An 18,667-nucleotide genomic window follows, 5' to 3' on the forward strand; every position below is an offset into this window, starting at 1 on the left:
AATGCAGGCACAGCCCAGCCAGGGAGGAGGCGGGAGGCAAGAACAGTAGGAACTGTCACCCACCTTGTGAGACCCAGCCGCCCCCGGAGGCACCCAGCCCCACCCTGCTCCCACCCAAGCCTTGGTCAGGCCTCATGCTCGGGGCAGGTCAGGACGGCAGCTCCCGGATCCCTCAGGTCCCCACGCCATCCCACCTCCCTGGTCTGCCAGAGGGACCCGCTGATTGCAGGCTTGTCCCGGGACCCCCCATTGCCCTCGAGTCCCATGCGAAGGCCTCTGCCTGCGCTCAGAGTGCATCCCAGGCGGGGGCAGCCCACTTGGCCCCCATCGCACTCTCGTCTCCCCCCAAGTCTCCCAGACCCTTTGCTCACATGCTGTTCCAGGCTTCCGAGGTCGGCTCTCAGGTCCCCCACCCAGTCTTTCAGCACCCAGGCCCGGCCCAGCCTGATGCTCCCCCTTTCCCCAGCCCCTCCCAGGGATCCTGGGCCACTCCCGGCCTGGCCAGAGCAGGGGTCTGTGGCTGCCTCCGTAGGTGACCCAGGCAGACCGGCCTCCCAGCCCCAAGCTTCCCCAGCTTTTCTGGGGCCTGGACCGGGCCCTGAAGCAGCTGCAGTGGCCCCCTGGGCGGTCTCCGAGGTGATGTCACACGTCTCGGTGACGGTACCAGGTTGCAAACCCCCTGTGCGGTGTGCTGTCCCAACCCCTGGTCACTAGACGTCCACTTTCCAGATGAGAACACTGAGGAGGCCTGTGGTCACAGGCAAGTGCATGTGGACGTGGGCCAAGGCAAGGACCGTGACAGTGTTCAGCCGGGGGCTTCAGGAAGCTTTCGGGCCAAATTTACGCAGAGGGTAAAGGGCAAAGCGGAGCCGCTTTGCTGGCCATCAGTCCTGCGTGGATTGCGTCCAGCTCAGCCGTGTGGCCTCAGGCAGCTTTGCCCTCGCTGAGCTCAAATTCGTCCCAGTGCAGCGAGAGCGCGTGGCCACCCCAAGGTGGGGGCAGTAGAATACGATGGCGGACACGATCTGCCCCGAGGAAGTTGTCCCACCTTTCTATCTCCACCTGTCCCCCATGTACAGATGGGAAACCTGAGGCCCAAGAAATCCTGTAACTTGTCCTCACCCGCCAGAAAAGAGCCACGCTGGCCATGACATCTGCACACTCACCTAAAGGGAGTTGCTGGCAGAATGTGTGCTGGGGGTGAAGTGGATAGAATTTAGAGTCTATCAGAGCAGGCAGGACAAGTGGCTTCACCAGGTGGAGCCTCCGTTTCCCCTCAGGGAAGGTGAGCTGACCCCGTTCCCACCTTGGTACAGAGACGGGAGGGTGGCTGGAGCATTCCAGCAGCTTTTATAGGAAGACTGGGTGGCAGAGACGAACCTGGGACGGGACCCATCCAGATGTCTGTTTCTTGCCCAAGCCAGGGGACTCAGGCAGTGGGTGTCCACAAGGTCACCAGCCCCTCTGAGACTCAGTTTCCTCTTGTGAAAAGTGGGAGGGACCCTCACCTTCTCCACAGGCACCTGGCGAGAGGGAAGGAGAGCCAGCACCTGGGAGGTGAGCGGGTGCTCTGGAGAGGCGGGTCCCGATCCCATGCTTCCCCTACTCTGGTCGGGCTACGGGTGCAGCACCACGACGCCATCCCTGGGACTGAGACGCCCAAGGTGAGGGACATGTACGTGGAGAATCTGAGCGCGGGGATGCACGGCGTGCACAAGCTGATGGCCTCCATCGTCCAGGACAGGACCCCAGCCCACTCAGGTAAACGAGGCCCCTGCAGGATGCTTCTGCAGACCTGGGAGGAGGCTGCGACCATCCTGACCAGAGAGCCCGCGGAGTCACGGAGCGGCACTGGAACACCTGAGTCTCGGTCTTGAACCACCTCCCTTGTGTGCCCCTGAACTTGGCACGTGCCTTGACTGCTCGGAGGCTCCTGTCCTGTCTGTGATGTGTGACCATTAGACTGATAAGCGGCAACTTGCTTTGGCATCTGCTAAGCACGCATCACGCAGGGTTTAATGTAATGCCTGGAAAGTCCGGAAGCTGGGAACTTCCACTATCCTCACCGTGTAGGGGCACACACAGCAGAAGCAGAGAGGTTGTGGACGGGCTCAGGGTCGCTCAGCCAGGAAGTGCGGAGCAGGGATTGAACCCGCGGCCCTGCGCTGCCCTGATTGCAGAGGATGCAGGGGTCCTCAGGGGCCTGAGCCCAGCCTGGATCCCCAGCGCCCTCTGAAGTTCAGTATGGGCGCGGATCTCCAGCCTGTTTGAAGGGAGGCTTCTGTGGGTGTAGAGTAACTGGTGATGCCAGTTTGGGACTGAGGAGCTTTCTTGAACCAGGAAGTCCTGGGGGCACCGGCACACGTTGGTCTCCCTTCATGTGCCCGACACGTCCCGTGCACAAGGCCTGCTGCCCCTCCCCCTGCTCCACACATCAGCCAGACCGGGTCACGGTGCGTCCTCACAACTGACCTCACCGCACACCTGGCCGCCCCCCTCCCCCCGTGTCTGTGTGTAGTGCCATCTGACCGTCAGACCGGCGAAGGGCCCCAGGGACCAGACCTGCGGCACACAGGGTCACAGCCCACAGATCACGGGGTTGGTGGGGGAGACGGTGGCAGCCCAGCTGGAGTCTGGGGTCTGAGTTCCCTGCCAGGTGGGGCCATCCATTCCCATGTCCTCACCAGGGTGGCCTCCCCGAGGAATGAACTGGCAGAGGAGGTCAGGAAAGGTGTCCCAGCCACAGGGAAGAGCCTGGGCAGAGGCAGGGGCTGGGAGCTGTGTGATGTGTTCAGGGATCCGGAAATCATCAGACATGGCCAGCACTGCCCTCGCTGGGAGTAAGGATAGAACAGACATGGAATCCAGGCCGCATCACTGGGGCTCAAATGCTGGGCTAGGTGATTAGACTGGCCCCGCCAGCCTCCCGAGAATTCTCCAGTCCTTCCCGATACCAAGCACTCAAATTGGCAGCCAGACCTTAGTAGCGGGTCACGTTGGGCAGGTGACTGTATTTCTCTGGGCCTCAGTTTCCTCATCAGTCAAGTGGGGCTGTCAGGGAGTGATGTGAGAGGAGCATGGGGAACCTCAGCTCTCCGGAGGGACCCTGTGTGTTCCCTTCCAGCCTTCCCTGCCCGGGGACCGGGAACAGAGCCCTGAGCAGAGGATGGGGTGCCGAGTGTAGGAGCCAACTAGCCCACCGGTCCCGATACACAGGTCCCCTGGGAGCTCTCAGGGCTGTGTCTCACCTGCCTCCATTTCCATGTGACAAGGGCACCCAGGTGTGTAGGGTGAGTCAAAGGGCAGCAGGTAAAGCCAGGTCTCTGCGTTTAGACCCAGAACGTGGGGGACACGTTGTCGTGGTCTTCAACCCCTTGGCCTGGACGGTCACCACCATCATTACCCTGACTGTGGACTCCTCCTGGGTCAGCATCACCAATGCGTCAGGCCACCCGGTGCCTGCACAGGTATGGGAGTGACACCAGCTCATGGCGGGCACGTCCAGAAGTGGGAGCAGTTAAAGGAAACGTGTGCCGACGGGGTCCTCGCTTCGAGGACATCCCCGTGGGAACCCATATCCGGTGAGGGTCCTGGGATCCGCCATGGGACAGACACTGGGCCTTGGGCATCTGAAGTGGCCCGAAGTGCCCCCCACTGTCCCCTCCTTGTAGGACCTCCTGGGTGGTCTGACCTGGTTGGGCGGCTTCTCCTCAGCCCCCTCCCTCAGGTGTGTTATTCTCATGTAAATTTCCACCTTTTCTGGGAAAGGCCCTCAGGAGCCTTGAAAGGGGCGCCTCGAGGAGGTGCTGGTGTTCCAGGCTGGCCCAGCTGCCTGTGTCTGTTCACCGGACACCCGGTGCGCGAGGTCTGTTCTCATCCTTTCCACTGTCTAGAGCTGCAGGGGCGTCCCAGGGTACCCTGCCTGTCCCCCAAGGCCACTGTTTTCCTGGGGATGTGCAGGGGGTGCTGACATCATTCAGCAAACCCTCCAAATGCACATTCTGGTCCAGCTGGGCTGAGTGCTGAGCCCCTGGGCACGAATGTCATGCTCAGAGCAGGGAACAGCAGGGGTGCCTGGAAGGAAGGGCAGTTGCTGATGCTGGTGCCCAAGGAGTGAGGGAGGCCAGGCAGGGAGATGAGGCTGGGGCCGGGTCCTGTCGAGCAGGGAGGTGCCTGGAGGGAAGTCAGCTCAGTCCATGACGGAAAGACCCTGCTGCCTCGTGGGTAGTGAGCACCCAGTCCAGGAGGTATGCAAGCCACAGGTGACGGAGGAGACTGAGGGGTTTTCGAGCCCTGAAACCCACATTGTGTCCTGTCCCCCTGGCCTTGCAGGTCCAGAAATCAAGGGAGAAACAACCTACATACGACCTGCATGTGCTGACCACCTTCCGGGCCTCAGTTACCGGCACTACAGCATCAGAAGCACCGAGGGGGCCCAGACGGACATCCACGAACCAGTTGCCACCATAGTTAGTTCCACCCAGTTTGGGCGCAGGCCGTGGACGTGCACTGGTCCAGAGATCAGGCACCTGTTGCGGGTGAAGAATGACATTAAAACACCGTGTTCCTGGACCGTGACACCAACCTGATGCACAGCATGTGGAAGAGGTGAGGTGCAGCCATTGCTGGTTCTGAGGCAGAGGCGTGTCCTGGCACCTGAGCTGTCACTCCCCACCTGTCTCTGTCCTCACCTGCTATGGGAACCACCAGAAGGTGGCGAAGGCCCTTCCTGCATTAGTGTCTTGACTTCTGTATTGTCAGATTAGACCAGTACAAGAAAGCCCTTCTTGAACCTTATCGTTCCAGGGCTGTCGGTCCCTAACAAAAGTTGAGGACCCACTCCGGGGAAATATATGATATTCACGTCATGCATTTTCTTAAATTTAAAGCAACATAAATCATCCCATCTGCCCACCAACTGCTAAATCACTCATCCATCCATCTCCTTACCTCCCGTTTACCTATCCATCCATCCATGCATACAACATACCTACATATTACATACATACCTGCGTACTTACATACATACCTACATACATACACTATCCCTCTTGTTCATGCATCCATCCAACCACCTACCCGCCCATGCATCCACTAAGCCCCGTATCCATCCATGTATCCACACACAAACCACCCCTCCATCCGCCCATCTGCCCCGCCCACCCACTCACCCTCCCACTCATCTATATGTTCACCCAACCACGTGTCCATCCATCCATGCATCCGCCCACTCACTCATCCAGCCAGCCATCTATTTACATATCCACTCATTCAGCAACTAAGTGTTGGCAGCAGAGAAGGCAGGTGACCTCCAGGAAAAGGGCCTCCCAGATGTTTAGAGCCAGCCCTGTCCATACTCAGGCCACATCCAGATAGTTTTCATTCCACCCCACCTGCCTCTGCTAGAACAGCCACTTGCTTTTCTTGAAGTGACCTCCCGACAGCACTGGAAGTGCGGGAGAAGCAGGAGGTCTGGGGGGAGTATCTGGAAGAACGTCAGAGTGAAGGAGCGAGAAGGGAAGGGGAGCACGGCTGTGAGGTGAGTGGTACCTGGGGTTCAGCCCCAAGCCAGCTGTCCACAGCTGCGCACCCACAGAGCAACCAAGCAGTCACCGCATGGCACCCCGTCAGGAGCTCTGCCCTTTGGTCATTGCACAGACCCTTCTCGAGAGAGCACGGAGCAGGCAGGACGGGCCGACCGCAGCCAGTGTGGGTGGTCAGTGAAGAGCGGGGACAGCAGTGGAGTTTCTGAAGGGATGTTGGGGGCACGCAGCCAATGCCAGAAGGGAAAGGCCTTGGGGCCAGACTAATGACCAGGATTCTTTCTCTCCTCTTCAAGGGGCGAATGGGCCCCTTCTTGGATGCCTCCTCTTCCTCCCTGTCCATCCCCACCACAGTAGCACAGAAATTCTCGAAATCGGTCAGACGTAACCACTTCTTCACGTACTGCCTTGTGGCAGGGCCACCTCCTGGTCCCAGTCATGGTTGTGCCTCAGCACACACACAGATGTACAATCCATATACATGTCTACACCACATATGCATCTACACAATATATGTGTCTACACCGTATACCCATCTACACCACATACCTATCTACACTAGGTACGCATCTACACCATATACACGTCTACACCGTGCATGCATCTACACCATGTACATGTCTACACCATCTATGCATCTACACCATGTACGTGTCTACACTATATATGTGCCTACACCATATACGTGTCTACACATATACCCATCTATACCATATATGCATATACACCATATATGCATCTGCACCATGTACCTGTCTACACCATATACCTATCTACACCATGCACTCATCTACACCATATACATGTCTTCACCATATATGTGTCTACACCACATACCCATCTACACCATGTACATGCCTACACCCTATACATGTCTGCACCATACACCTGTCTATATCATATACCCGTCTACACCATATATGCATCTACACCACATACTTGTCTACACCACATACCCGTCTACACCATATACCTGTCTACACCATATATGTGTCTACACCATATACCTGTCTACCCCATATATGCATCTATACCACATACCCGTCTACATCATATAACTGTCTACACCATATTCCTGCCTATACCATATACTGGTCTATACCATATATGCATCTACACTACATACCCGTCTACACCATATACCCGTCTACACCATATATGTGTCTACACCATGTCTACAGTGCATGTGGTCTGAGGCCAGTGATGTCAAGAAACCCAGCCTTACGTGACTCAGTGTGAAATGGGTTAATATTCTCTGCCCTCGGGCGTCTGGAGAACTTGATGAGGTAAGGTGAGTGAAGGCGCTGGCTCCTGACACCTGGGCATCTGGGTCAGCAGGACAAAGGCCCCCGCTTGTGCCGGTTGGGGTCCTGCGGAAAGGAGTAGGGTGGGCCCAGCTGGCTGCCTGGAGAGCAGGCACCACCTCCGCGGGAAGCTACCCCTGGGCTTATGCTCTCAGAGCCCTGTTATGTAGCCTCTGTCGCCCTTCAGCTTTGGGTCCCCTCTGGCACACGGGAGGAATCTGAGGCCACTATGGCTCGGGGAGGAGGGGGGGGGGGTCTCACGGGCTTTATCTGATGCAAATGCACGAGCTTCACCGAGCGGCCTCGTGCCTGTCACTTACTCTGCCGAGATCACTCGTGTTCACAGGTCAAGGCTGGCGTCTGCAGAGAGGGCTCGTTAGCCTGCTCCCCGATGGCGAGGACCGTGCTGGGGACACGTGTGCACAAACATAATACTGTTTCCCCTTTCCCGTGTCTGCAGAGAGAGTAACCGCAACAATGATACGGATCCGCAGCCCATTTCTAATAACTACGCGTCTGCACCCAATGAGACCGCGAAGCGCCCCCGGAAACCAGTGGGAATGCAGATTGTGGCGGGGGAGCTCAGGACCGAGATCCGGCAGTACCCCTACAGGTGCCCTCGGGCTCCCCCAAGGTCGTGCGAGGTGCGCGTGGGCGGGGCCCTGACGGGATGAGGGTCCATGTTTGCTCCGGTTACCTGCTCTGGGACCCGTGCTTGGCACATGGTCGTTCTCCATGGGAGCTTGATGGAGAAAGGGTTACTCTGCTCCCTGGCCTCCTGGCTCCATCGCACGTGCTGTGTGCCTCGTAGAGGGTGTCCGACTTCAGAGCTGGGACAGGAACCCACAGCGGCAATGACTCACGCAGGAGGGGAGTCTCGCGTTTTCATGACAGCACAGCGTTTTCATGACAGACCTAAGCCATCCAGGCAGAGCACCCCAGGCTCTTCCCTGTGGCTGGGACACCTTTCCTGACCTCCTCTGCCAGTTCATTCCTCGGGGAGGCCACCCTGGTGAGGACATGGGAATGGATGGCCCCACCTGGCAGGGAACTCAGACCCCAGACTCCAGCTCGGCTGCCACCGTCTCCCCCACCAACCCCGTGATCTGTGGGCTGTGACCCTGTGTGCCGCAGGTCTGGTCCCTGGGGCCCTTCCCCGGTCTGACGGTCAGATGGCACTACACACAGACACGGGGGGAGGGGGGCGGCCAGGTGTGCGGTGAGGCCTTAAAGAGAAATCATGACCCTGCCCTGTGATCTTGAACAAACCACGTCCCCTCTCTGGGCGTTAGGCTCCCCATCTGGGCTCTGAAATGGCTGGACTAGAGATTCAGGGTCCTTCCAGCTCTTGGACTGTGTGATCTGAGTCCAAGACTCCCTCGTCCCTCCCCATGTCCACCAGGCTCCCCTCGGTGAGGTCACCTGTTCCTCTTCTCTGCCCCATGGGGAGACTGAGGCCCAGAGGGAGGCAGTGAGGAACCAGAGTCACTCAGCAAGCAGGGCACACGATGGGCATGGACCCCAGTCCAGGATTTGTCCACACCCATTCTCATGGACCCCTTGTAGCCCCACCCCCACCCCCCGGCCATTGTCCACCTTCTGCCAGAGCTTCAGGCTGCACACCCGTCCTGCTTCCTCCAGGGACTCCTCCTGGAGCCCTGAACAGCTGAGTTCCCACTTGGCCTCTGGACTCAGGATCCTGACTGCCGGAGTTTCCATTCATTCAGTGAACAAATGTCTCTTGTGCTGGGCACTGGGCTAGGAGCAGTGACCTAGGTAGGCAAGGACCCTGGACTCACAGAGCTCTCAGACTAGAGGGGGAAGCCGCCAAGCCACCAGACAATGATGCTGATGTTCATGTTAATCCCCAGCAGGCATCATGGAGGGCTTCCTGGGGGAGGTGACCCCTGCCATGAACCAACTCATCCTACTGTCAAAGTCTAGCTGGACCCTCTCCTCCCCTTTCCCCTGTCAGAGCTCAAAGGCAGGGCTGACTGCCCCTCAGCCACCCTCTTGTCCCCGGAGCCCCACCCGGGTCCTGGCCACACCAAAGAGACCTCAGGAGTCCACAGATTAAGGAGGAAAAAGAAGGGACTACAGGCCAGATAACACCTTCGTCTCTGATCAAGTGGATCTCGGGGACCGCAGCTCATTGCTGCAGCCAAGTGGCTTCCTAACACTGAACCCCATTATCGAGAACCCCCACCGGTCACAGAAGACGCTGGGCAGGCAGCCTCCCCCACACAGGCAGAGCGTCCCCTTCCCACTTGTGTGCGGAGCCACCGAGAGTCAACGGGTCTCCTGTGGACGGCTGGCTCCCAAAGGAGAAGGGGCTGGACTGGGGGTGCCCCAGGCCCACTGAATGGAGGTCCCTCCTCCCTGGCGAGCAGCGAGTGAGGGGCAGAGGGAACAGAGCCTCAGGGATGGAGTGAGATCCTCCTGCTTTCCCCAAGCTCACGGCCGCCTCATGAACCATGTGTCTTGTCATCGCCACCATCGTAACCCCCACCGTCATCAGGAGACAGCGACTTGCCTGACTCCGGACTCAAATCCATAACCACCGCCCTGGGACACGTAGAAGAGAGTTTACAAGCCTCTTGTGCTGCAGTTGCAAGAAGGCCCAACCCCCGCTGTCCTGACACAGCCATATTCATTTCTCCCCCAGGACACATGGCTGGTGGGCTCAGCAGAAGGCCCTTGTCACTGTGGCCACCAGGGCCCCTGACAGAGGGAGGTCATATTCCAGCAGGTGGTTCCTCCTCCACGGAGGCAAGACAAGCTTCTGTGCAAGGGACACATCCCTTCTGCTCCCTGTGCATCGGCCTCGGGGCCTCCGGGCCACACCACAGCACCCAGGGCAGGGAAGGGGTCCGGCAGAGCACTGGGACGCTTGGGCACAGGCCCAGGGACGACCACACATCAGACTTGCAGGCACCCTTGGCATCGCCCCTGTGGGTGCGGCAGGAGGCCTTGGAGGCTGCCGGACCTAGAATCTTCCCTCTGGTGCCCACCTGCTGTGTGGCTTTGGGGAAGTGATTGCACCTCTCTGAGCCTTGGTTTCCTTGGCCATCAAGTGGAGGCCGTGTCAGCTGCCTCTCAGGGTGGATGAGGGTGAGGAGTGGAGAGCAGGTGCAGAGTGCCGGGTCCAGACTGGAGGATTGGGGCTCAGAGGGGTCCTCACTGCCGCCCTCCTTCTGTCCCTGAAGGCCATGGAGGAAAGGCCAAGGCAGACCTCCGCCGCGTCCTGCTGTGGCTCCAGCACCTGTGTGAGGTCGGGGAGGACCCGGTCCTGTCTCAGCCTGTGACGGTGAATCTGAAGGTAACCGACCCACCCCCGGCCCGCCCTCAGACCCCTGTGAGAGTCCTCCCTGGCTGCGGGCTGAGGCTCCAGCAGGGAGGCCGTGCCACGTGTGAAACCCCCTCTGGCAAAGACCTTGGCAGAGAGATTGTTGAGGGTGTTCTCGCTAAAGCCTGGAGGGGGCGCTGGTGGGGGGTGAGGGGCACCCCTTCCCTCCTGCCTAGCCTTCTAGGCGTTTGTCTTTTCTCTGGTCCCTTCCTGAGTCACTTTGTCCTGCAGCCGGCCTTTGTCAGCATGCTGGCTGTTTTTCTTCTGCTGGTCCCCCCTGGTCACAAGCAGGCACAGGCCCCACCAGCAGATGTGAAGGCAGAAGGGGGACGGGCAGCAACGAAAAGGGCCTTGCCCCCCAGTGCTTTCTCCTGTCAGGGCAGGGAAGCTTCCCCCAAACTGTCTCCACCTCCGGGCAGCAGACGGTCCCTTCCTTTTCAGTGGCCAGAATCGGCCACTGGCCTCCCCTCCCCGCCCCCCACAGGAGGCTGGGTCCATGCCTATTTGGCACAGGGATGGTCAACTATGCCTGGCCTCCTTCCTGGGCCCCCCTGAGAAAATACGGGGAGAGGGGGACTGGATGTTGGAGGCACTCAGAGCCTCCTCCACCTCCTGGGGATGCTCATCCAACACAGCACTTGGGGAAGCATGCTTGTCCCGGCCTCAGTGTCCTCATCTGTAAAATGGGGCCGCAGTCCTGTCCGGACTTTGCTGTGAGAATTAGTGAGGAGCTGTGTTGTGGCCCTGCCCCTGCTTTGCCTCTGCTCAGCTCTGGGGCCTTGGGGTAGCTCACCCTCCCGGTTCTCCTGTCCCTGCAGGTCGTGCTGGGAGGGCTGGGTTCCATGGTGGCCGTGGAGGAGCTCTCACTCATGGGGACCTCGGACATGAGCACCCTGTACCACTGGAGCTGGAGGACACAGGAGCTTTCCCATCACAGAGGTTCAGGACCCCCCGGTTCAGGCCATGCCCGGGAACCCCAGCTGCTCCAGCCTGGCTCAGGAGCTGGGCAGCCCTGGTTCAGATCCCAGCTCTGCCCCTTACGACCTGTGTGACCCTGAACAGGCTACTTTCCGTGTCTGAATCTGTACCCTCCTGAATCTACCACAGTAGGTTAAGAAAGGCTTCGGGTCCATTTCCACCTGCCAGGGACCCACACAGGTCAATGTGGGGGGACTGTGTCTGCAGACAACCCCTTGCCTCTGTCCTCAGTGAGGCCTGAACTGGCAAGCGTATCCCGGGGGGTTCTGACACCTGCCATGCTGCAGTCACACCGCACACAGCATCATCAGCTCCTAGGAACCACAGGCAGACAGCTTCATGCTTCTCAGTCTTTCCCATCTTGTTTCCTGTGCCTGGATCTCCTTTGTCCCCTTCACTCTGGCCAGCTCCTACTTGAGCTTCTACCAAGTCCATGGCTCGGTCAGGTGACTCCTCTGCTCTCCTGGTCCCACTCTTTCCTTTGTCCCATGTAGCTCCTCTGTCCACTGCACACAACATAGCGTCAGCTACATAGCTGGACACTTAGTCATTTGGGGATGGAAAGATGGATGATGGATGGATGGATGGAGGATGGGTAGATAAATAATGGATGGATAGGTGGATAGGTGGACAGATGGATGCATGGATGGGTGGATGGATGCATGGATGGATGTGTAGATGGGTGAATGGATGGATGGATGATGGATGGATGAATGGATGAATAGGTGAATGTATGGATGGGTAGATGGGTGGATCGATGGGTGGATGGATGGATGGATGAATGGGTGAATGGATTGGTGGATAGATGGGTGGATGGGTAAATGGATGGATGGGTGGATGTGTGTTGATCTATGGGTAAATGGATAGATCGATAGGTGGATGGATTGGTAAATGGATGATGGATAATGGATAAAGGATGGATGGATGGATGGATGGATGGTTGGATGGATGGAAAGAATAAAGGAAGAAGGAAGGAAGCAAGGAGGGAAGGAAGGAAGAAGAAAGGAGGGATGGTTGATGGATGATGGATGCCTGGATGGATGGATGGATGGATGGATGGATGGACATATGGGTGGATAGATGGATGGATGGGTGGATGTTGGATGGATGGATAGATGGATGGGTGGATGGATGCATGAGGGATGGGTGATGGTTGGTTTGTGGATGGTTGGATGGATGGTGGATGGGTGATGAATAGATGGATGGATGGATTGGTAATGGATGAGAGATGATGGATGAATGGGTGTTTGATGAATGATTGGGTAGATGGATGATGATTAATGGATGCACGATGGATTAATGGATGTATTGGTTTATGGAATGGTAATTGTGTGAATGGATGAAAGGAAGAGGGGTGGATGGATGGATGAATGGATGATGGATGGGTAGATGAATGGTGTATAGAATGATGGGTGGGTAGATGGATGGATGGATGATGGATGGATGAATGGGTGGATGGGTGGATGGATGATGGATGGATGGATGGATGGATGGATGATGGATGGAGGATAGATGGATGGATGGATGGATGGATGGATGGATGGAGTATAGATTGATGGGTGGGTAGGTGGGTGAATGGATGGATGGATGGGTGGATGGGTGGAAGGATGGATGGGTGGATGGGTAGATAGGTGGATGGGTTCATGGATGGATGATGATGGATGGATGGATGATGGGTGTATAGATGGATAGATGGATAGATGGATAATGGATGGATGGATAGATGGATGGATGGATGGATGGATGGGTGGATGGGTGGATGGATGATGGATGGATGGATAATGGATGGATAGATGGATAATGGATGGATAGATGGATAATGGATGGATGAGGGATGGTTGGTTGGTGGATGGATGGATGGATGGATGGATGAATGGACAGATGGGTGGATATATGGATGGATGGATGGATGGATGGATGGATGGATGGATGGATGGATGTGTGGGTGGATGGGTGAAGAGGATTCCCTCCAAAGGTCAAGTTTAGTGGAACCCAGTAATAGAAAAAGAGCAGGCCCAGCAGATGGCCTCTGTGAGAAAGCTCTAGGCACTGAGTGCTGCAGACCATTGGGAATGAGGCCATGCATGGCCAGGACCACCTCTAAATTACCCTCAAGGGAGGGCTGAAATGCAAGGGGCCCATGGTAGAGTAAGTCCTGGCAGGAGGGGGCAGCCAAGGGCCTGCATCACGGGGTCACAACAGAGTGAGTCAGGTGGGGCGTTGTGGGGGAATGCTGGATGGAAGCATCCTAGGGAAGCAGGGGGCTCAAAGGACAGACCACCCCTGCTTCCCCTGGTGGCTCCAGCTCTCACTCGACACCCCTGCAAGGCACCAAGGTCACCATCCACCCAGAGGAAATTCGGACATTCTTCATCCACTTTCAAGAGCAGTGAGGCCTTGGCAGAGTCTGTGGCTCCAGGGACGTTCCCTCGGCCACTAGAGCCTGGCCCCACCTACCCTCCCGCCTGGGGGATGTCCTCACACAAGCACACCCCTGCATTCTCGTGCACAAGTCAGTCAGGAAGCCCCACTAAAGGCAGAGGGAAACACCCACCATGACACCTAAGGCACCTGCCCTGCAGGCCCCACCCCCTCTCTTAACCTGTGTTAAGCACGGCCTACTGTGTTCCTAATGATGGGGTGTGGAGGCAGCATACGAGGGCAGGGGCCTCCGGAGCCCATGGGTTGCATGGGGGCCTGGTTTCCATTCGGGAAGGCTGCAGGAAGGTCACCCCCAGGCCAGGGCAGGGACTGTGGGAAGCTCAGACACCCCCGAGGCCTGAGCCCCGACAGGCTGGGGTGCTGAGAGCAGACGGCAGAATGTGCTCTATGTGTCTTTCCGCTGTCACGTCGGGGCACCTGGGGGACCCTCTGTGGGCTGTGTCTGAAATGGCCCAGGTACAGGGTCTTGTGTCCCGCTGTATCCACTGTAGGCTTCTCGAGGAGTCGCTTGTCTTGAAGTTGAAGTGTGGCTGAGAAGAGAGGCCGCTGGACACTGTCCTCTGGGAAATGAGGCACCTGAATTGTTGCTGACACCAGTTCCAGGACCGTGAAGGGTGGGGGAGAGGATGGCAAGGAGCACTTGTGAGTCTGGCTGAGTCCAAGGGGCGCCTCTGACCCTCACCTGCCCCGGCTAGAAGTAGGGCACAGAAGTGGGTTGCCCCAGCCAAGGATTCTGGAGTCACACCAAAGAGAAAGCCACAGACTCCTGGCAGGGCTGCAGGTGGAGGGAGCGGCACCCGGGGCATGGGAGATTTCAGGAGTGTGGGAGGCTCTCAGCACATACCTGACCAGGTCACTTCTAACAGGTTACCTCATCTGGACCCTGGAAGGAGCAGTCAGAGATGACCCACCTCACACCCTGACACTCTCAGGATCTGTTTGTAATAGAGATCCTTCCACAGAGCCTGGGGCCAGACAGGTGCTCCAGAACTCAGAATTCCTTAGATTTTCGGGATAAACAGCACATGTCCTGTGTCAAGGAACACCTAGCTTTGGATCTGGGGCAACACCTGTGATTAAACGTTGCTATGGGCTGAATTGTGTCCACCCCAATATGTGTGTTCAAGTCCTAATCCCCCAGGACCTTAGAATATGGCTGTATTTGGAGATGGGATATTTAAAAAGTTTATTAAAGTAAAATGAGGTCGTGTGGGTGGGCTCTAATCCAACCCTTATTTTATTTTTTTAAATTTTTTAAGTTCATTTATTTATTTTGAGAGAGAGAGAGAGCAAGTGGGAGAAGGGGGAAGAGAGAGAGAGAGAGAGAGAGAGAGAGAGAGAGAGAATATCCCAAGCAGGCTTCACAACTGTCAGTGCAGTTCCCAATGCAGGGCTCGATCCCATGAACCATGAGATCATGACCTCAGCCAAAACCAAGAGTCGGACAAGTAACCGACTGAGCCACCCAGATGCCCCTAATTTTACTGGGATATTATAGTTAGACAGTATGGTTTATGTCTCGGTGTGGTAGATACGTGTAGAGATTTTTAGGCACCAAAAAGTTTTGGGAGATCCTAGCGAAATTTGTCAAAAATACCCAAGATCTGTGTTTTCAGGAGTAGATGGGACTAACAGATTATGGCCATTGTTCTTGAGCAGGTTATGGCAGTGTTCATTGTTCACAACAGCTATGAATTGTAAGCAACCCAGAGATCCATCCACAGCAGCGTGGAAAAATAGAGAGTGTAGTGGGTCTCCAAGTGTGGCCCCAGGACCAATAATACCAGCATCACTTGGGAAGCTGTTAGAAACACAAATTATCAGGGGCGCCTGGGTGGCGCAGTCGGTTAAGCGTCCGACTTCAGCCAGGTCACGATCTCACGGTCCGTGAGTTCGAGCCCCGCGTCGGGCTCTGGGCTGATGGCTCAGAGCCTGGAGCCTGTTTCCGATTCTGTGTCTCCCTCTCTCTCTGCCCCTCCCCCGTTCATGCTCTGTCTCTCTCTGTCCCAAAAATAAATAAACGTTGAAAAAAAAAAATTAAAAAAAAAAAAAAAAGAAACACAAATTATCAGGTCCTACCTCGGACCAAACAAATCAGAAACTCTAGAGTAGGCCCAGCAATATGGGTTTTAACAAATTTTCAAGGTTATCGTGATGCATGCTCAAATTTGAGAACCACTGCCAAAGGGCAATCAAAATGAGTGAACTACACTTGCAGATGACATGATACTATACATAGGAAACCCTAAGGATTCTCCCAAAGAACTACTAGAACAGATCATTGAATTCAGTAAAGTTGCAGGACACAAAAATCAACGTTCAGAAATCTTGTTGCATTTCTATGAGCTAAAAACGAAGCAGCAGAAAGAGAACTTAAGAAAACAATCCCACTTACAATTATACCAAAAATAATAAAACACCCAGGAATAAGCTTAGCCAAAGAAGTGAAAGACCTGTATTCTGAAAACTGCAAAACAATAATGAAAGAAATTGAAGACGACACAAAGAAATGGAAAGATGTCCCATGTTCATGGATTGGAAGAACAAATATTCTTAAAATGTCTATACTACCCAAAGCAATCTACACATTCCACGTAATCCCTATCAAAACGCCAACAGCATTTTTCAATGGACTAGAATGAACAATCCTAAAATTTGTATGGGACCACAAAAGACCTCAAATAGCCAAAGCAATCTTGAAAAAGGAAAACAAAACTGGAGGCGGCACAATTCCAGACCTCAATTTATACCGCAAAGCTGTAGTGATCAAATCAGAATGATCCTGGCACAAAAATAAACATATAGATCAATACAACAGAACAGAAATCCCAGAAATAAACCCAAAATTATACAGTCAATTGGTATGTAACAAAGGAGGAAAGACTGTATCATGGGAAAAAGACAGTCTCTTCAACAAATAGTGTTGGGAAAACCAGACAGCCACTTGCAAAAGAATGAAACTGGACCACTTTCTTATGCCATAGACAAAAATAAACTCAAAATGGATTAAGGACCTAAATATGAGACCTGAAATGATAAAAATCCTAGAGGAGAGCAGTGATTTCTCTGACATCGGCTGTAGCAACATTTTTCTAGGTATGTCTTCTGAGGCTAGGGAAATAAAAGCAAAAATAAACCGTTGAGACTACACCAAAATAAAAAGCTTCTGCACAGCAAAGGAAACAATCAACAAACCAAAAGATAACCTACTGAATGGGAGAAGATATTTGCAAATGACATACCTGATAAGGATTAGTATCCAAAAATATATAAAGAATTTATAAAACTCAACACCCAAGAAACAAAGAATCCAATTTAAAAATGGGCAGAAGACATGAACAGACATTTCTCTAAGACCTACAGATGGCCAACAGACACATGAAAAGATGCTCAACACTACTTATCATCAGGGAAATGCAAATCAAAACTATGATGAGATATCACCTCACACCTGTCAGAACGGCTAAAAACAATACAAGAAACAACAGCGTTGGCAAGGATGCGGAGAAAGGGAAACCCTCTCGCACCGTTGGTGGGAATGCACACTGGTGCAGCCATGCTGGAGACCAGTGTAGAAATTCCTCACATAGTTAAAAATAGAACTCTGTGACCCAGCCATCACACTACCGGGTATTTATCTAAAAAATACAAAATCCCTAATTCAAAGGGATACATGCACCCCGATGTTTATTGCAGCATTATTCATTATTTACAATAGCCAAATGACGGAAGCAGCCTAAGTGTCCATCAATAGATGAGTGGATAAAGAAGATGTCACACACACACACACACACACACACACACACACACAGTGGAATAGTACTTAGCCATAAGAAAAAGAATGAAATCTTGCCAGTTACAATGACATGAATGTAGCTAGAGAGTATTATGCTAAGCAAAATTAGGCAGAGAAAGATAAGTACCATATGATTTCACTCATATGTGGAATTTAAGAAAACTAACAAAGGAAAAAGAGAGAGAGAGAGAAACCAAGAAACAGACTCTGGTTACCAGAGGGGAGGTGGGTGAGGCGATGGGTGAAATAGGTGATGCGGATCAAGAATGAGCACTTGATGATGTATAGAACTGTTGACTCGACGATACTGTGCACTTGAAACCAATATCACACTGAATGTTAACTATACTGGAATTAAAATGTTAAACTTAATCGGGGCGCCTGGGTGGCTCAGTCGGTTGAGCGTCCAACTTCGGCTCAGGTCATGATCTCGAGGTCCGTGGGTTCAAGCCCCACGTTGGGCTCTGTGCTGACAGCTCGGAGTCTGGAGCCTGGTTCTGATTCTGTATCTCCCTCTCTCTCTCCCCTCCCCTACTTGTGTTCTGTCTCTCCCTCTCTCAAGAAGAAATAAGCATTAAAAAAAGAAGAAGAAAATTTAACAACTTAATTAAAAACTGAGTGAACTATACCTACTTGCATCAGCACAGATGAGCCTCACATATATAAAATATTGAGTTAAAAAATCAAGAGACAGGGGCACCTGGGTGGCTCAGTCGGTTAAGCAACTGACTTCCGCTCAGGTCATGATCTCACAGTTCATGGATTCGAGCCCCGCATTGGGCTCTGTGCTGACAGCTCGGAGCCTGGAGCCTGCTTCGGATTCCGTGTCTCCCTCTCTCTCTGCCCCTCCCCAGCTCACACTCTGTCTCTCTGTCTCTCTGTCTCTCTGTCTCTCTCTCTCAAAAATAAACATTTAAAAAATAACAAAAAATTTAAAAATTAAAAACAAAATATGGTGAGGAGAGGCTCCCATTGGCCAAAGCTGGGGTCATTTCATCACTAAAAAGAACAGGGACTGGGACACCTGAGTGGCTCAGTCAGTTAAGCTTCGACTTCAGCTCAGGTCATGATCTCACGATTCGTGGATTCGAGCCCCGCATCGGGCGCTGTGCTGACAGCTCAGAGCCTGGAGCCCTCTTCGGATTCCGTGTCTCTCTCACTCTGCCCCTCCCCCACTTGTGCTCTGTCTCTCTCTCTCTCTCTCTTGCTCAAAAATAAATAAAATGTAAAAAAAAAATTTTTTTAAATCAAGAGACAA

The 18,667-nt window shown here is 54.2% G+C and overlaps 1 protein-coding gene across 1 annotated transcript in view; it reads left to right on the top strand.

The window, feature by feature from the left end:
- MAN2B2 (mannosidase alpha class 2B member 2) overlaps window positions 1–13,564 on the top strand; it is a 33,386-nt gene extending 19,822 nt beyond the window's left edge. The window contains 10 exon segments of the mRNA XM_045474953.1: window positions 715–851; window positions 1,317–1,761; window positions 3,334–3,467; window positions 4,333–4,384; window positions 4,387–4,553; window positions 4,556–4,608; window positions 7,308–7,491; window positions 10,017–10,166; window positions 11,012–11,174; window positions 13,488–13,564. Of these exon segments, the coding sequence (XP_045330909.1) occupies window positions 715–851; window positions 1,317–1,761; window positions 3,334–3,467; window positions 4,333–4,384; window positions 4,387–4,553; window positions 4,556–4,608; window positions 7,308–7,491; window positions 10,017–10,166; window positions 11,012–11,174; window positions 13,488–13,564 (1,562 nt within the window).
- Window positions 13,565–18,667: the final 5,103 nt, after the last annotated feature.

Source organism: Leopardus geoffroyi, chromosome B1 (genome assembly GCF_018350155.1).
Source record: "Leopardus geoffroyi isolate Oge1 chromosome B1, O.geoffroyi_Oge1_pat1.0, whole genome shotgun sequence".
Classification (NCBI taxonomy): Eukaryota; Metazoa; Chordata; class Mammalia; order Carnivora; family Felidae; genus Leopardus; species Leopardus geoffroyi.